Consider the following 18,834-nt stretch of genomic DNA (forward strand, 5'->3'; position numbering starts at 1 on the left):
TCCCATGTCAACATGTGTCACCATACAAATCCTCTCACCCTGCCCCACCAGAGGTGAGGTCATCACCTGCAACCGGGAGGTCACTTGCTGAAGGTCATACAGTGGCAGAGTGGGGGGACCTCAGTCAAGCTATCCATCTAATCTCTCCTTCTTCTCTGACACGTGTACATGTAAGACACAGACACACCTCTTGTGTACCTATGGATGGTTTCCTGTTGTCATTTCCTGGTTACTGACTCTCAGGCACAATAATGATCAGTAAATGATCTGTGCCACAGGCTAAAAAATACTTCATGGCCCTGAGGAAAGGATGGGGCCTAAGTCACTAGTTTACCTGCCAGTATCATAAATAATTACTGATGATTTGTTCTATTATGAAACACGGAACTGACCAACTCAAACAGAGCAGGATTTAAAATCTTCAGGCTGAGATGCACTCTACATTCAGCTCCAGACTCAGCAATGATGGGCCGGACACCTGCTGAAAATCCATACTCATGTGGTTCCTAGGACAGCTTTGCTCTGTCTTGCCCAGAGAGGGGAGAATAAAGACCAGGTGACTATCAGGCACTGCTGCAGGTAGAAGAGCTGGGAAGAGCAGGCTGAGGGACTGAGGACACCCTCCGAATGCCACACAGCTCACCAGAAGCACCAACTGTAGGTCAGACGGAGGCTGCACTGGCTAGGGCTATGGATGACATGAAGGGGCTTCATTGGCCATTGAGACCAGGATCTGGCAGGAGCGGGACAGAGCTGCCACCCCTTGACCTTAGCCAGTGGGGGTGACCTGGCCCCCACTCTGCCCACCTCCCCTTCCTTCTGAGTCTGGAAGGCCCAGCCCCTACTCTTGTCCCCTAAGGCTTTCCCTGACCACTCAACAGGAAAGTTGCTCTCTTTGGATTCCTACAGTAGTTATACTCTGCACATTTGGCCATTAATCACATGATGTTCTCCCTGGCTCTCTTTGGTTCATTCAGTCATTCCACAAATATCTGCTAAACAACTGCCCTGTGCCAAGCACTGACGGGGTGGCCGGGGACCCTGCAGTGGGTAGGAGGTGGATTTCTGTCTTTGTGAAGCTCACAGGCTGGCGGGGGAGGCAGAGGGAGAAGCAGGTAAATTATGCAGAGTTATAAACTGGGTAAGTGCTATGAAGAAAACACACAGAATGCCAAGACAGAGACTGTGGGGCAGGGAAACCTCACAGAAGATCTCTCTGGGGAGCTGACATTTAACTACTATGAACTTCTAAATGTCCATTTGCACTTTGCAGCTCCCAACAGGCTGGAGGGCAGGGGAAGCAGACCCTCACAACGAGCGCTCTCGTAGCTCAGTTTGCGCTCTGGGACAAGAATGTGACTCTAAGGACTGCTTTGGTGAGTAAGTGCCCCCTCTGACACGCCCCTTGAGTGATCCGGCGATGGCAGCAACAACAAAGCCCGAAGCCAGCAGTCCCAGGAAGCATTTGACCCAACAGACCTGTCTCTGGCTCAGAGCACAGATCCCAGACCAAGGAGGTCGACGAAACAGGCATGCTGGATGCCTGAACAAACAGCCAGCTTCCAGACACCTGGCCCACTGCCAGGAGGCCTGGAGGCTGGCATGACCTGTCTAAAGGGCAACTTGGCAAAATCTGCCAAAACATACAATGCTTACACCCTCTGACCCAGTAAATCCCATCACCTGGAATCTATCCTAGAAAATACTGGCATGTGTGCGCAAGAGTATGTGAGGAAATACGCAGGGTTCTTCCATTTATAACACTGAATCAACAGAAGCAACGTCAATGTCCATCAGTGGTGGCCTACCAGTCACAGAAATCATAGGACATCCTGCCACAGAATGGGTATCACAGAGCCGTTTAAAAAAAAAAAAAAAAGTGATCTCAAGGTAAAATTATTAAGTGGAAAAACAGCCAGTTAAAGAACAGTACTCAGTGTGGGATGTCTTTATGTTTGCATGTGGACTTACAGCTGTATGTTAACACACAGAGGAAGCCTGCAAAGACACACATCAAACTGATTCTAACAATCACATCTGCCACAGGGCAAGAAGAGATGCAGGCTTTACTTTACATCTCATATGCTTCTATTTTGTCGTCTTTTCCCCGGCAGTAATGAATTCACTCATATGATTAAGAATGCATTTTAAAAAAGTTTTTTTTTTTTTTTTAAGATAAAGTTCAATGCCAAGAGATCAATCTAGTGTTTCTCCATAGCTCAGCCTCGAACACTCTCCATCCAATTGGCCTTGGTTCCTACCTCTAACCACTTTCTCCTTTTTCCAACAATTCAGTTTCTCCTGGCTTTGTGGCACCTGACGACTTGTAGACATTTCCCATAACATTTTCAGACATCGTTTTCTCATTAAGACAGCCACAGGACAGAAAGCTGTTATCTGGAAAGTTCCATGGATACTTCATAACCACTGCAACTGTATTCCTGACCCACAGTGACCTGACGACCTGACAATAAGCTGTGGACTATTTCAGTGGATGCCAAGCCCCCCCAGAGGCCCAGGGCAGGCCCCATGCCAGTCATCACTTTCAAAGGAAAAGGAAGGGGATTTTAGCAAGAAAGAAGAGCCAGAACAACTTTTTGGATTTCTTCAAGGTACTTTAAGAAGTTTGCAGCCTGCAGATTTCTGCTTGCATGGACAGAGGCAGGAGGTGCTGAGTATCCACCACCAGTAACCTGTGTGTGTGACAGGCAGAACAGATCCCCTGGCTTGCTCCCATCCAGTCTACAGAGCTCTCCATCTCTCTTCCTGCTGTGCACAAGCTAAGATAAATAGCCAGGCTGGACATGAGTTGTCCAAAAACGTCCATGCAGGAAATACCAGACCCATCACTCATTGCAAGAGCCCTAACTCCCTTCTTCTTTCCCAGCAGCTAACCTTGGAGGCAAAAAAGTCTCCGTGGGGATTATTCACTGGCATCACTGGTCTCTCTAGCGAGCTGTGCTTCCCATTAGTCCATTATGCACAGGAAATGCGAGGCTGTGCCAATGGCAATTGAAACGGTGAACAGCACAAGTGATTCTCGTAAGACCTCGACAATTAGGACACAGCTGACCTGGGGGAACACAGCATGCTGAACGAGGGGCCCTCAGAGAAGTGTGCTAGACAACCTGCAACAGAATCGTTGGAGAACTTGTTAAAAATACAAAATCCAAGGACTTCCCTCGAGGTCCGGTGGCTAAGACTCCAATGCAAGGGGCCTAGGTTTGATCCCTGATCAGGGAACTAGATCCCGAGTGCCACAACTAAAGATCTCAGTGCAGCCAAATAAAGATTAAAAAAAAAAAAATCCAATCAATACCTCTGGGAGTGGGATCAGGGAATCTGCTTTAAAAAAAAATCAAAGCTATGTAACTGTGATAGCTGTAACATAACCACAGGACTTAAAAACACCTTAACAAGGAATCTGCATTTTTTAAAAAGCTTCCTGCAATGATTCTGATGCAGAGAACCACCGCTCCATGGCCCCAAGGGAGAGGCTGTCCCCAGGTTGGAGGAAGGTTGGAGTTCCATGCTGGTCTTTCTCATTCTGGGATGCCTCTCGGCCTCCTCTCTGGCTAAATTACTTCTCTCCTAAGGACTCTGCCTTTGCTCCCGCTGCTCCAAAGTCCACAAAGTCTCCCCTCCCCACTCTCACAAACTGCTCTCACTCTGGGGGCCGCAGTCCAGGAAGTCATGGAAAGCAGAGTGTAGGGGAAGAAGCAAACTAGCCAAGATGGTGTGGTCAGGCTCTCTCACCTCACAGTCTCTCGCTCTTGCCCCACGTTTTGTAAATAATGATGTAACAGCTGAGATCACTTAGAGCCCTGCTCATGTGCATCACGAGGTACTCGTGTGGCCATAGGCTACTTCTGTTCTGTAAGTACATATAAGCTCCACCTGGAAAGCCACTGGGTTATGTGATGTTATGGCTGCTGCTGCATCTTCTGCACCAGCCAGAAGAGAATAAATGTGTCTGCAGTTCCTACAGCTCCTTGCATCTTCTTCTAGCCTCTTAGCTTGTGCCTTACCTACCCTGGGTTCAACGAATAGTGCGCACAGTGAGATACAGTGAGACAACTGGTGCTGTGAGCAGGATCAGCAATACACCAAGCCTTCCCCAAACTTGGTTCTTGGCTCCTCCAATGATCCTGGGCAATCGACAACCTCTGTGAGCCTTGGTTCCCATTTGTAAAGTAGGGATCACAGTCTCACAGGCTTGCTGCGAGAATTCAAAGCAATATATGTTAGCCAAGTTCAGTTTCCCCCACTGCTCTTACTGCCCTACCTTCTCTACAGACCCTCAAGCTACTTTAGGGGAAGAAGTGCCCCTCATTCACGACCAAACACCTGCTGGCAGAACCCACGGCCCAGGTGGAAAGTTTGAGGCTGCTAAATGAATCCCTGTCACTGGGCTGTCCTTGACTCTTACCTGCCCAATGTTGAAGGTCAGTGTGATGGCATAAAAGAAGTTGGAGTTGGCACTTCCTGCATAAATCCAGAGATGCCACAGGACAGGGAAGAGCAGGGAGCAGATGATGATGATGCAGGCGAGGACAAATATGTTTCGCAGAACTGCAAAGAAGATGGTCACCATTAGCAGGACTACAAAGACACATGGTTACTGTTAGCCTGGTGCTGACTCTCTCTGGGTCCCTTGCGGTGATGGCCCCACAGCACAGAGAGGCCCAGGAAAAGCTTGGTGGAGCTCAAAGGCAGAACGCCTCTGCTTCCCCACCCCAACACACACACACTCAGACGCGCACACAAAACGCAACCTCAGACCCTTGGCAATGGCTCCTTCCACCCAAAGCTGGTGGGAGGTACTAGACTTGGACTCTACCTCCGACTCTGGGCTCAGCTGGCTACAGTCAGTAATGCCGTGAATGCCTCTGGGCACTGCAAGGGGCGGGGGAACTTCAGCAAGATACTGCCCTTAAACCCCCAATCCCAGGCTGTCCATGAGTAACTCCTCTTCTGGCCCCAAGCAGGGTGCTTTCTGACCTCTGTGGATCATAGATACGAATGGCAGCACGAACCCCTCAGTGTCTCTAGGGTGCCACAGCTCAGGTCTTAGGAAACACATTTTCCATTCTCCGCAGTTCATATCTTAGGTCTCCTGCCTTGCTTTTCAAATGTCCCTCACTCTTCCTTAGATGATCTCTTTTTTCTACCCTCCCTCTTTACCATGATTCCCCCACTCCCTGAGGGAACGCAGAATCTCACCAGGGAGAAGCTCCCCCGAAGCCCCTGGGAGGACCAGCTACACAGAGTGGTCTGTGGGCAGGCCGGCAGGCAGAGTTCCACTGGGGGAAAGGCAGCCTGATAGTGGGGCACAGACCTCAGAGAGACCTTGGTTAAAATTCCTAGGGACTTTCCTGGTGGTCCAGTGGTTAAGAATATGCCCTGCAATACAGGGAATTCGGGTTCACTCCACGGCTAGGGAACTAGGCTCCCACATGCCACAGAGCAACCAAGCCCTCGCACTACTTTTAGAAGCCCCCCATGCACTGCATGAAGATCTGGCAAGCTGCAGTGAGACCTGATGAAGCCAAATAAATAACTTAAAAAAAAAATTCTTGCTCTTCCAGCAAGTTTCTCAGAATTTCAGCTTCCCCATCTCTAAAATAGGGCTAAAATGCCTACTTCATGGAGTGTTCCATGAATTAAACAAGTTGTGGAAAAGCTAGCAAGGATGTATTACTGTGTGTTTTCTATTGCCATGGTAACAAATGATCACAAACTTAGTGGCTTAAACAATATAATGCATTGTCTTACAGTCTGGAAGGACGGAAGTCCACAGGCTCTGGTGGCTCTAGGGGAGAATCCACTTGCTGGCCTTTGCAGCACCGGGAGGCTGCCGGCACTTCTGGCTCAGGACTCCCATCTTCAACCAGCAATGTCGGATTGAGTCCTTCTCATGTCGTATCATTATGGCCTCCTCTTCTACCTCCCTCTTCCACTTTTTTTTTTTAACGGACTTTAGTTTTTAATATATGTGCTGCCAAAGTGAGCACATTTAACAGACTTTAGTTTTTAGAGCAGTTTTAGGTTCACAGCAAAGCTGAGTGGTACGTAGAGACTGCCCATGAACCCTCCTGCCTCTACTTATGCTCTTAAGGGCACTTGTGATTACACTGGGCCCACCTGGATAATTCAGGATACTCTCCCCATCTGAAGGCCATCTGTCATGTAAGGTGATCTAGTCACAGGTTCTGGGGATGATGAGGTGACATTTGTCAGGAGCAAGGAGGGGGCATTTTTCTGCCTAACACAGGGGTCTCCAGACTCTGGGATCTAATGCCTGATAAGCTGAGGTGGAGCTGATATAATAGAAATGAAGTGCACAATAGTGTAATGCATTATTATATACAATATATAATTATATATAACATATTTATATAATATGTAATTTATATATTCTATATTACATATAAAATATATATTTTATATATTCTATATATATTTATATATTATATATATATTTATAATAAATATATTCTATATTATATAACCCAAACCATCTCTCCCCACCCCATCTATGGAAAACTTGTCTTTCATGAAACCAGTCCCTAGCGCCAAAAAGGTTGGGGGCCACTGACCTACCATTGTGACTTTTTTTCCCTCTTCTTAATTCAACAGGGGATGTCTGACAGTAGGATTATATATACTATTTTTGTTTCTTTATATTTTATTGTATTTTTAAATAAAATAATATCATTTAAAATTAATTAATTAGAAGACTACCTTAAAAAAAAACTGAGCGATTAATAAAAGCTTAGGTCTGATTCTCAGCAGGCACTCAGTCAATAGAGGTTCCCCTCCCCTCTCTGATCCTGACCTTCAGGAAATCCCTTCTCCAAAGTCAGAGTTCAGAGATATTTAAGAGATGGGGAAACTCCTGAACCTTAAGGCCTCTTATCTCAGCTGTACAATGACTTGGCTGAAATGCTATACTGGGGGTTCAGGCGTTGGAAAGGGGACTGGATTACAGTCAAGGTTCTCAATTCTGGTTGTAAAATGAACTCACCTGGGGAGCCCCACCCACACTTCATGAATCAGTCCATAGGGGTGGGGCCCAGGCATCCATATTGGTTTCTAAAAGCATCCCTGGTGATTCCAATATGCAGCCAAAGCTGTGAACCACTGGGTCACAGTGGCAGACCTTTGCCCAATAAGAGGCCCATGCTGGTCTGCAGCAGAGACTTCACTGGTCAGTGTCACAGTAAGAATAACCAGGCCAAGGTAGTTCAGAGATCTTGTTAGAGCTGAAGGTTTTCAACTTAAGCTTCATTCTTTATTGAGTAATCACAGGTGTCTTGCTGCTGGCTGCTGTTGTTAGAAAGTCCTTTCTTTTATAAAATCGGGACAAATGGCCAATAGTTGACTGTTTTCGTGCCTTCAGTAAAATAAAAAGTTGGGAACTCTTGTCACCAGGATTTTTTTGAAATGCTAGTGGTCCCTGAAATCCCATGATTTGGAAACACTGGCTTGGAGGGCTTGCAAGGTGCTCTCTTCTGATCTGAAATTTCCACACTTCTGGGTTTTCACAGCTGAGAGGTGAAAGCCTTGACTCAAGCCTCTCTGAGAACTCTCAGAGGCCTCAGTCTTGCTCCCAGAAACAGAAGTCTGGAGAGAAAGATGTGTACACTGAGAGTTATTATTAAACAAAGTTACAACCTCAAGAAAAGAGATGAAGTGAGTAACGGTCACTCAGCTGTGTCTGACTCTTTGTGATCCCATGGACTATACAGTCCATAGAATTCTCCAGGCCAGAATACTAGAGTGGGAAGCCTTTCTCTTCTCCAGGGGATCTTCCCAACACAGGGATTGAACCCAGGTGTCCAGCCTTGCAGGCGGATTCTTTACCAGCTGAGCCACAAGGGAAGCCCAGGACACGTCTATTTACCATTCCTCCACTTCTTCACTATTTACATACTTTTCTCAATGGTTCTTTCTTTAAAAAACAAAACACTCCTAATATTTTCAGAGGTTTTTTTTAAAATTTTTTAAAAAAAATTATTCATTTTTCTGCATTGGGTCTTCACTACAGCAAATAGGTTTCTCTCTAGTTGAGGTGCTTGGGCTCAGTAGGCCTGAGGTATATGGATCCTAGTTCTCATACCAAGGATCAAACCTCTGTCCCTTGCACTGGAAGCTGGATTCTTAGCTAGTGGATCACTAGCGAAGTCCTTCAGTGGTTCTTTCTGATTTCCGGGTAATTATTTTGCTGAAAAGAATACACAGTATTCCTAAAATAAAACTCCTGTGGTCTGGCAGTCCAGGTGGGTCTTTGCTCCGTGTCTCCAGTCACTCTGTATTTTAGAGCCGGTGACAAGGAGGTGACCAAGTGCAGAGACTAAGACAGGGTCACACGCACCTCCTAGGGGCAATCACAAAAAGCTGTGACGATGCTTTCCTTGTGTCCTGAGGAACTGTCACCACATCCAACTGGCTTCTGGCCTGTGGTGACCTTTGCAGGACTGCGGAGCTGCTGCTCACTCTTGCTGGCTGACTGGCCTGAGGATTCCAGCTATACGCCAGAGCAGATGGAGCCAGGGACCTGGGGCACAGGACAGCCTGTTCCAGCACCACAACGTTTCAGAGATGTCAAGAGGTGACCAGGTGACCCTTCATCCGCCGTGCTGGGCCAGATGGAATCAGATTTCCCACCAAGTTCCCTGGGTGACTTCCTCGGATCTCTGGCTCCATTGCTGACAAACTGAAACTTCATGCAAGTTACTTTCCCTCTCTGAGTCTCAGGCATTGAGAAATAAAATTCTACTGGAAGAATCCAGTCCCATCGGGAGGGGCACAGAAGGGATTTAGGGACTTTAAAGGTCATGGTGCTGTTTCTTTTCTTAAACTAGGTGCTGGGCACATGGAAATTTATTGTATTTTTTTAATAATGAGTGCATATTTTAAAATCAATATTCCTTTATCTGTATATAATAGTTAATACAAAAAAAGGAAAAATGAAGGACACACACACACACACAAAATCCAGCCCTTTGGTAACTGGCTCTTTGAGCTTGACCACTGCAGGCTGGCACAGGCCCTGCCAGCAGGCTGTTCCCTAACACCGCGCTTGTGCGTCTGTCTGACTCATCCTGGCCCCAAGCTCCGCAGAGTCCCAGCATCTGGGACCTGCACTCGGGGGAGGGCCCATGTGCCTCTCCTCCCCACTGAGCAGAACACGAAAACAAAATGGCGAATGTGCGAGCAGGCATGCTGACACTGGTAACTCTCGTCTAAACTGAATTCTTAAACACATGAGAAGTCTGAGTATATTCAGCCTAGGTGTAAAGACCTCACAAAGTCTCCACTCGCACGTCCACACGACCAGGCTGAAGATGCCCTGGACAAACAGAATGACTCATAGCTGTCTTGCCCCAAACAGACACGCCAAGTCTGAGCGTTCTCTGCTGCAGGAGCTGCTCCTGGCAGCCAACGCTGTCTGTGGGCCCTTCAGACAAGCTCAACTTGCCCAGTGAGCCAGCAACAGCATTGATTAACTCATCCAGGTTTCCGGAAACCCCATCCTTATTTTTTGTGCCTCATCACCCCAGAGGGCATAAAATAGTTCAAGTTTTGAAAAATATGTTTATTTCAATGACTCTGAGTGACTCTGGTTGTCAAGCCTGAAGCTTTGATCATGAAACTATGCAGGAGACCTCCCTGTGTAATTAATACTACTAATAATAACAGTGGGGCTATTTACATTTATTCTTTCTCAGACCTCAAACACCCCTGAAAGATACTCTGACAGATGGAAAAACGGGAGACTCAGAAAGGTTAAACTACTTGCTAGTAATGGGAAAGCCAGAATTCAGACTCACGACTGTCTGGCTCCAGACTCTTGTTTAGCAATATGGGATGAAAGATCTCACCTGAGGGAGACACCCTCTGTGGGAGAGATTGCCAGAGCAACTCCATCTTAGGGGAAAGAGGACCAACGTCCCCCAGGCTCACCCCATCACAAACTGGGGTATGTTCGCATGTCCTGTGCCTTTGGGACTTGCCAAGGGGCCCCAGGCTGACTCTGAGAGCCCTCTACTGGGTGATTCTTATCTGTTCAATGAGGATGCCACGAGCAGAAGATGCTACTTCCTGCTTCTGATCTGCTCGACTGGTCACTGCCCCACCTGGAGGAGCAGCCCTACTTGTCCTGCCCACTCACCTGTTTACCTTTGCTCAGAGGCCCACTCCTATAGACAGGTTTCTTTCTAGCAGCTGGTCAGTTTCACTTCCCGGTTGATACTCAGCAGCCCCAAAACAACAACAAAGACATTTCTTCTGAAGCCTGTCCTCCCCAGGTTTATTGACACCTTGCTGTGCAAGGAAAGTTCTGCAGCTCCCTTCCCGTTTCAGAGAATCAGATAGTGCTGGGCCATTGGCACTGCTTCTTTATTAGGGAAGTGCAAAAATCCCATCCAGAGATTGGGACTGACATATACACAACACTACCATATATAAAATAGATAACTAATAAGGACCTATTGTATAGCACAGGGAGCTCTCTAATAGCCTGTATGGGAAAAGAATCCAAAAAAGGAGTGTATGTATGTATATATATAATTGATCCACTTTGCTACATACCTGAAACTAACACAACATTATAAATCAACTAAACTCCAATACAAACTATTAAAAAAAAAAAACCATCCACAAACATTTGAACATTTGTTATGCTGTTCTGTGTGTCATCAGGTGTAATCCTGGATGCTGGGGACACAGAGGTGAGTGAGTCATGAGGCTACTCTTAGGGAGCCCACAAACAGTGCAAAGAACCCAGAGGACACAGAGCCTGACTGAGGGCAACAGCAGGAAATGCTAGAAAGAACAACTAGATTAGCACTAGGCTGACTTCAGAGGAAGAGCTTGAATGGGTCTTCAAAGTAGGCAGGAAGTCTATGGTTGCCCGTTTGTCGTGTATGGTACAGCACGGGGAAAATGTTTCAAAGCCAATGAATGGTTCAGAGCCACACTGTCCAGCATGACAGCCACTAGCCATGTGTGGCTTCTTTAAATTAGATTAAAAATTCACCTCCCAGTCACACTCGTGGCTACTCTATTGGACTGGGCAGATACAGGGCATGTGTATCATCACAGAAAGCCCTACTGGGCAGTGCTGGCTGGAGGCTCCTGCATTTGGATGCCAATGCCAGCCCTTCTACTTGCCAGTCTTGTGCCCTTGAACAAGCAACTCTATCTTTCTGTACCTTAGTTTTCTCATCTGCAAACAGGGATACTTTTCCTCAAAGTCTAGTGTGAAGATAAAATGAGCTGATGCACGTAACATTCTTAGAACCACAGTGACCAGGTACACAGTCAGCGCTCAATAAATGCTGGTAATTTTTTTATTATTACCACTTGTGTGTAGCACCGAGGGGCAGATATTGTGCTTCATGTCACTGCTGGCACAGCAGGTACCCAAAAAAATGCCTGTTCATTCCTAACCACCCCCACCCCCCACCGGCTGTTTTCATCCAGGGCGAGGTGACACAAACCTGTGCCAGAGGGTACAAGGTGGGGGTACTCACATCTGTAGAGATGGTTCCACACGGGGAAGAAGGCCATGTAGAGGGCCACGTCCCCCACCGTCGGGTAGGACTTGAAGATGGCGATGATGGCAATCTGGATGAACATGAGGAAGATAGGGTGCTCCCTTGGGCAAGACAGGGCAGAGAGGTGGGGGGAGGTCAGTCAGGGACCAGGCCCACCCCAGAGTCTCCTCACCCCAGCCCTGAAACCCAAATACACTCTCTAGGGGACTTTACGTAGGGCAGGCTCCACAACCCACAAAACACAGGGCCAGGCCCAGCAGGAGGGCAAAAAACTGCAGGGACCCAAAGATGCCCACAGGTAGTGAGAAGAACCCAGCCCACACTAGAGACAGCCCACAGAGACACTTCCCATCAACCCCCACCCCCTGCAGCTCTGGGCCTTCCCCCAGGAGCCCAGAGGAGGAAAACAAATGAAGTCAGTGGCCTCTATCACTAGGTTTAAATGACTGCTTGTCAGAGTAATTAGGCAGCACCCTTGCCAGAGGCCCCTGACATTGGACCCAGGCAGGAAGTACCTCTTGGCCGATGCTTGTTTTCTCTGACAACAAGGTCAGTGGGGACTACAGATCTCTAGCTGTGATGAGCTCCTTTCCTGAAATAGCTGCATGTGGCTTTCTGCTCTTAAGGGCTGGAACTGGGGGCTTTTCTGGTGATCCAGTTCGAAGGCTCTGTGCTCCCAATGTGGGGGGCCTGGGTTTGACCTCTGGTCAGGAAACTAGATCTCACAAGCCACAACTAAGAGCTTGCATGCCGCAACTAAGACCTAATGTGGTCAAATAAATAAAAATGAACTTTAATGGGGGAGGGAGGGGCTGGAACTGGAGTTCTAGTCACCTTAAACTAGTAAGACTGGCTGCCATTTCCTGAGCCTCCACTTGTTTCAGTTCTGCGCTAGGCATCTTTTCCTGCATCCTTACACATGCTCCTCACTACCTCCCATCTGGAAGGAGGCAACGCTGTCGTTGTACTTTGTGGATGAGGAAATCAGGTTCAGAGAACATAAGAGAGTTCGAAAGTGATGGAGTGGCTTGTCTTCAGAGCACCTAAGCACCGCCAGTGCTATTCTCCCGAGTGCCCAGCAGGACCACAGCTCTGATCAGGAAAGCTGAGACAGAACTCAGCCTCCAGTGCTCCTCCAAGAGCTGACTGAGTACAGAAGAGAATCTGCCAGGAAGAAGCCAGATGTGCACCCTCCTCAGGTCTGAACAATGTGCATATGGCCTACTTCTGCACAGGACCCAGAAGGGTGTCTTCAGGTTAATGCCCAGCTCAGGAGGGTGTCTTCAGGTTAATGGCATCCTTGCCTTGTAGGTCAAAGGTCAGGTTACTCAATGGATGTAAATCTGAGATGTGGAGACAAATTTGTACACACCCAAATACTACTAGGAGGCAAATGACTCAGAAACTCAGCTAAAAAGTTTCTGAGTCAAAGTTTCTGACTGCAAACTCACACAGTCCTGTAATCTCTAGCAAGGGTCTGACTATCTCAGTGAGCATTTTCCTAAGGCTCATCCGAGTCATTGGTTTGGGCTTTCTAGGTAGCTGGTAACAGCTGCACCATTCCCAGGAAAAGGCTAGCGACAAGGTGGTACCAAAAAACATGGTGAATGTATGGCTGAGTCCCTTTGCTGTTCACCTGAAACTATTGCAAAGTTGTTAATTGGCTCTACTCCAATACCAAATAAAAAGTTTTTTTTTTTTCTTAAAAAAAAAAAAAACCCACACAACATTGAGGATTTCCCTGGTGGCTCAGTGGTAAAGAATCCACCTGCCAACACAGGGGACAGGGGTTCAATCCCTTGTCTAAAATGATTCCACATGCTGTGGAGCACCTAAGCCCGTACGACCCAACTACTAAGTCCACACTCTAAAGCCAGAGAGCCGCAACTACTGGGCCTGCTAGCCACAACTACTGAAGCCCGTGTGCCTAGAGCCTGTGCTCCGCAACAAGAGAGGCCACTGCAATGACAAGCCAGCACATTGCAACTGGGGCGTAGCCCCTGCTCGCCACAAGTAAAGAAAAGCCTAAAAAAAAAAAAAAAAAAAAAAAGAGCCTGTACAGCAACAGAGACCCAGGAGAGCCAAAAATAATAAATAAGTAAATATATAAAAACAAATACGGACACCAGAACCTCCTGCAAGAGCCCCTGGGGAGCCGCGACTGGTGGCCCTGTTCTCGCAAAGCTGGCACTGCAGGGGCTGGAGTGGAACTCTGTATCCAGACACAGGAGGGCAGCCGAGAGGGAGGTCAGGTATCTTCACACCTTCTATTCCCACAGCTCTGTGGCCCTTGGTGGGGGTACGGGGAGGGTGTCACAAGATGGTGGTGGTCCCCAGGAGCTATCTGTGGCCTATCCGTGGCCTTTCATATGCCAACAATAGAAGGTGCTGGAGAACAGGCTACAGAGACTTGAGGAAAGGTGCCTCGGGTTCCCTACTTCTTTCAGCCTAGACCCAGGCCTGACCAGAACAGGGGTAGGACATATGGACCACAGACAGCTGGAAAGCCTGGCTGAGTAAGGCTGCCAGAATTCTGGAGCCTGCCAGGCCAAGAAAGAAGGCTTTTTCTGTCAGATGCCAGGCCAAGGCTATGTCATAAGAAGAGAACATCAGCTCTGAGCTTTACAGAAAGGGACCTGTGTGCCTTGGTTCACTGGCCATGGAGAATGAATGGAAGGTCAGAGGAAAGAACTCAAGCTCTTGAAATCTAAATCTAGCCCTTCTACTTCCCTGGACCACCCAGCTGTATCTATGCTGATTGGTGCCTGTTTGCCCCTCTCTGAAGCTAGGATAACAGAACCATTTCTGGGAGCTATTTAATACTGTATGTGATCTCTCTCAGGAGCTTGGCAAGGTGTAGAAGCCTGAGCATAAATTCTGGAGCCAAACAAACCTGGTAACCCCAGCTCCACTGCTAACTGGCTGTGTGACTCTGGGAAAATCGTTTCACCTCTCTGAATAGCAATTTCCTCAATTAGCAAACGGAAGTGACAGTAACATAACGCCTACCTCCAAGAGTTGCTGGAAGGGTTAGGCACGAATATAACTCAAAAAGGTGGGATGGACAACACATGTTAGCTCTCTTACTCTGCAGAAGAGTATGCACAGGCAATCCATTTGAGGGAAGTTGGTCAGAGCTTCAGGTGACCAGCCCCCCAACTAACACCTCCTGAGTCCCTTTGGGCAAACTATCACTGGGACACAGCTAGAGGGCTCCGAGCAAGATCCTCTTTTTCCAGGGATATCATCCCCACCTCAACCCTGCTCTTGTCTAAAACAGTGACTGGGGAGGTGGGAGAGAGGTTCAATAGTGAGGGCACATATATATATCTATGGCTGATTCATGCTGATGTATGGCAGAAACCAACACAATATCATAAAGCAAGTATCTTTCAATTAAACTATATTTTTTTTTAAATGAAAAAATAAAAAGAATAAAATAAATTGTGATATATACACACACAAACACACAAATCAGTGACTGGGCTCAGCAGCAATGTGGGTTCAAGTACCCCAAAGTGAGGCCAGGGGGCATATGGGGCTCCAAAGCACTGCCCCTATAGCTGGCACCTCGTGTGTCACCCTCCTGCAGTGTACAGTCACTGAAGCAACTCAGGGTGAGGTTCCCTGGGCATAAATGCCTCAAACCCAATAGCAGATGCTCGGAGTGAGAAGGACATCTATAAAGCTACCAATGACTCTGGGGACAAAAACCCAGTAGGTCCAACCACTTACTTCAGCTTTATAGCTAAGGGGATGGTGTAGAAGAAGACGTTGATCTGAAACACACACACAAAGAAGAGGCTGAAGTGCTCAAACATCTCTGCAAAAAAGTACCAGAAGAGGCCAATGTTCGGGGTGAGATCTGGAACAGAAAGTCTGGAATGAAGAAAACAAAGGGAGAGAAAAAACAGAGCCAAGTTAGAAACAACCTGCTTTGACCTGCTTTTCTCCTGAAGGTTTGGGTCACTGTTGGGCAGTCAAGGAAGACTCTGTCTCCACGGAGATCAGGATGTGAGGGGCTCTCTGGGCACCCCGGATATAGGTAATTAACAAAAACAGGGGCAGAGACCCAGAGAAAAATAACCCATAAAAAGGATCACCTGAGCCAAATTCTGGCATGCATCAGAGATCTGAAACAAGGCAGGGATTGATGCTCGAAATCAAAAGGCCAGCCCCTTCTTTTCCTGCCCCAGATATGTATGCTCAAAACCAGGGGATACCTAGCACTGTCACAAAACAGGAATGTGTTTGAAATAGGTTCCTGTAACCTATTTTGAGCATTCTAAGGATTTGTCTAGGGGAAAAGCTCAAAGATCCTGTTACTGCCCATTCTTTCTCCAGATGCATACAGCAGGAGCCAGAAGACTGAGTGCCTCACACAGAAGTGAGACTTCCAGGGATCCAAGGAACCACTGCCAGGTTCTAGCAATGATCCCAGACCTTGCTGGAGAAATGGGGTTTAACTGGAAAACTTTTTGTCTGGTGATATCAGATAAAGATTGGTTACAATTCTGGCTGTTCTAAAAATCTTACATAACATTAAAAATATACATATGGGGTTGAAACAGATGTCAATTCAGTTTTAAAAGTACAAGGGAAGCATGGAAAGGAAGATAGAGGCCATGGTTCATGGTCAGCTTTCAGACAAAACCATGGTTCATGGTCAGATTTCACTGAAGAAGGCCTCCACCCAGGCAAGTCTTTGCTTCTTGTTGTAACTATATTTCCTTTTCTGTGAAATGAGGTAAAGAACACAATCTGTGCACCAGCAGAAAACTAGGAAAAGTTTTTCGTCAGGCATTACAAGGAGGCAGAGCATGAGAAGCTGAAGGTTATTAAGTCACTATATTAGGCTCAGCCAGGATTTAACATAAATAAGCAGCCCAGAATCCCAAAGGGATGCCAGCCACAGATACCCTTCCCACCCTGGTGGGGTTAAGTGTCCATGTCCCTCTGGGCTGTGAGTTCCTTCAGGCCTGAGCTTGTATCCTCCTCAGCAGACCACAGAGAGGATATTTGGAAACATCTGCAGAATTCATCTTGCAAACCCATTTTGATTTTCTCTCTGAGTTTGACATATGGAAAGTGTTAAGTCACTCAGTCATGTCCAACTCTCTGTGACCCCATGGACTGCAGCCCACCCCTCCTCTGTCCATGGAATTCTCCAGGCAAGAATATTGGAGTGGTATTCTTCTTCTCCAGGGGATCTTCCCGATCCAGGGATCAAACCTAGGTCTCCTACTTTGCAGGTGGATTCTTTACCATCTGAGCCACCAGGGAAGTCCCCTGACATATAGAAGGTGGCTTTATTTTAAAACTGTTGGAGACCCTTTTGCAATAGAGGAATAAATACATCCATTCCTGTTTGGGACTGAATCAAAACCTTCTAGTTCGAGGCTGATAAGCGCTTTGGGTATTCCCAGAGAGTGTTCTTTAATTAACTTAGTTCAAACAAGTGGTTCTTGAAGTGTGTTCCTCAGATTGGCAGCATCGTACCACTTGAAAATTTATATATATAGATATGCAAATTCTGGGGTCCTAATGAGAGGGTAACAGGCAGGAAGGCCAGGGGTCTCCAAACAGAGGAAATAGGCTGCAAGTGTCAGACATGCTTTTATTTTTCTCTTAAGCGGCAGGAGGAAACAAACTACAAGTGTCAGCTTTTTTTCCCTTCTCTATACAAAATTAAAAGGAAGTTTCTCTTAAAATTCTGTGTTGCCATGACGATACCTGGTTCCACCTGAACTTAACTTTTCTCAAACCTTGAGCTAACCAATGCATTTTTCTTATGGAAATGTTTTTCTTAAGCTATGTTAATGACCTATGTATTTACCCTAGACTCTGTCTTCAAGTTGGCTCTGCCTAACACTCAGAACCGACTTGACAAACCAGTATGTTTTACTCATAAAATTGTTCTCCTAATCTATGTTAATGAATCTATATATTTACTTGGAAACCTGCCTTTCTTCAAGATGCATGCCAATCATTCTATGGCCCAGGATGACTCACCTGCTGCCAATGCTTTCTCAAAATGGATGTTGTGGGTGAGGGGCCTGGTGCCACTCTGAGTTTTGAGATATCTCCTTTCTCTAATTAACAGCTTGCTGCTAGGTATATAACATACTGCTAAAGGCTAGCAGGGGGGCACTCTTTCTGCCCCCTTCTGACGTCTATGTCATAAGCTTTCTCTATCTCTTTTATACTTCAATAAAACTTTATTACACAAAAGCTCTGAGCGATCAAGCCTCATCACTGGCCCGGATTGAATTCCTCTCCTCTGGAGGCCAAGAATCCCGAGGTCTTTCACGGCTCAGCAACAACCTTTCACTTACCCCAGACTTACTTCATCAGAACCTATGGAGGTGGGGCCCAGCAACCTGGGTGTTCAAGCCCTGCAGTGATTCTGGTGCACACCAATGTGAGGACCACTGCTCTAGATGTGGCCTCTGCTTGTTCTCCCTCTGATACCAGATGGAGCTGTGAAAACTAAATCAGCTTCCAGAGTTTTCTAATGGGGACATTACTTACATGAAGCCATAGACTGCAGGGATGAAATCCCAGGAACTGAGAAGGAAGAAGGAGAGGCAAACGACTACCACTAGACTTCCCACATACATCATGGCATACTCCCAAGAGAAGATCCAAAAGGCTTTGCTCTTCACTTTCACAGGTATGTACTGCCGCTAGGAGAGAAGGCAGAATGGTACACTTAAGGATCTCAAAGACAAAGAGCAGTTGTGAGTCAACTTTAAGATCCTTCCAGCAAAAAAACACAGGATACAGAATAGGTGAAAAATCTAAGGACTGAAAAGATATGCTAGGTAAAGTGAAAATGTTAGTCACTCAGTCATGTCTGACTCTTTACAACCCCATGGACTGTAGTCTGCCAGGTTCCTCTGTCCATGGAATTCTCCAGGCAAGAATACTGGAGTGGGTAGCCATTCCCTTCTCTAGGGCATCTTCCTGAACCTGGGATTGAACCGAGGTTTCCCAACTTGCAGGCAGATTCTTTACCTTCTGAGCTTAGGTAAACACTAACCAAAAGAAAATTAGTTTGGTTATTGTTACCAGATAAAATAGACTTTAACATAAAAAGTATTGTAGAGATAAAGATGTTCTATTATGATAAAAGTGTCATCAGAAAGATATTACAGTTCGAAACTTGTATGTACCTAATAACACAATCTCAAAATATATAGAACAAACATGGACAGAGTTACAGAGGAAAAATACACAAATCCACCATCAGTGCATAACTGGTAGATCT

The 18,834-nt window shown here is 46.6% G+C and overlaps 1 protein-coding gene across 1 annotated transcript in view; it reads right to left on the reverse strand.

Moving 5' to 3' along the window:
• Positions 1–18,834, reverse strand: part of PIGU (phosphatidylinositol glycan anchor biosynthesis class U) — a 91,785-nt gene that overhangs the window by 10,606 nt on the left and 62,345 nt on the right. The window contains exons 8-11 of the mRNA XM_061127109.1: positions 18,096–18,250; positions 15,300–15,443; positions 11,541–11,665; positions 4,430–4,572 (exon numbers count right to left, since the gene is read on the reverse strand). Coding sequence (XP_060983092.1) covers positions 4,430–4,572; positions 11,541–11,665; positions 15,300–15,443; positions 18,096–18,250 — 567 coding nt within the window. The remainder of the gene's footprint in view (positions 1–4,429; positions 4,573–11,540; positions 11,666–15,299; positions 15,444–18,095; positions 18,251–18,834) is intronic.

Source organism: Dama dama, chromosome 23 (assembly GCF_033118175.1).
Source record: "Dama dama isolate Ldn47 chromosome 23, ASM3311817v1, whole genome shotgun sequence".
NCBI classification, from domain to species: domain Eukaryota; kingdom Metazoa; phylum Chordata; class Mammalia; order Artiodactyla; family Cervidae; genus Dama; species Dama dama.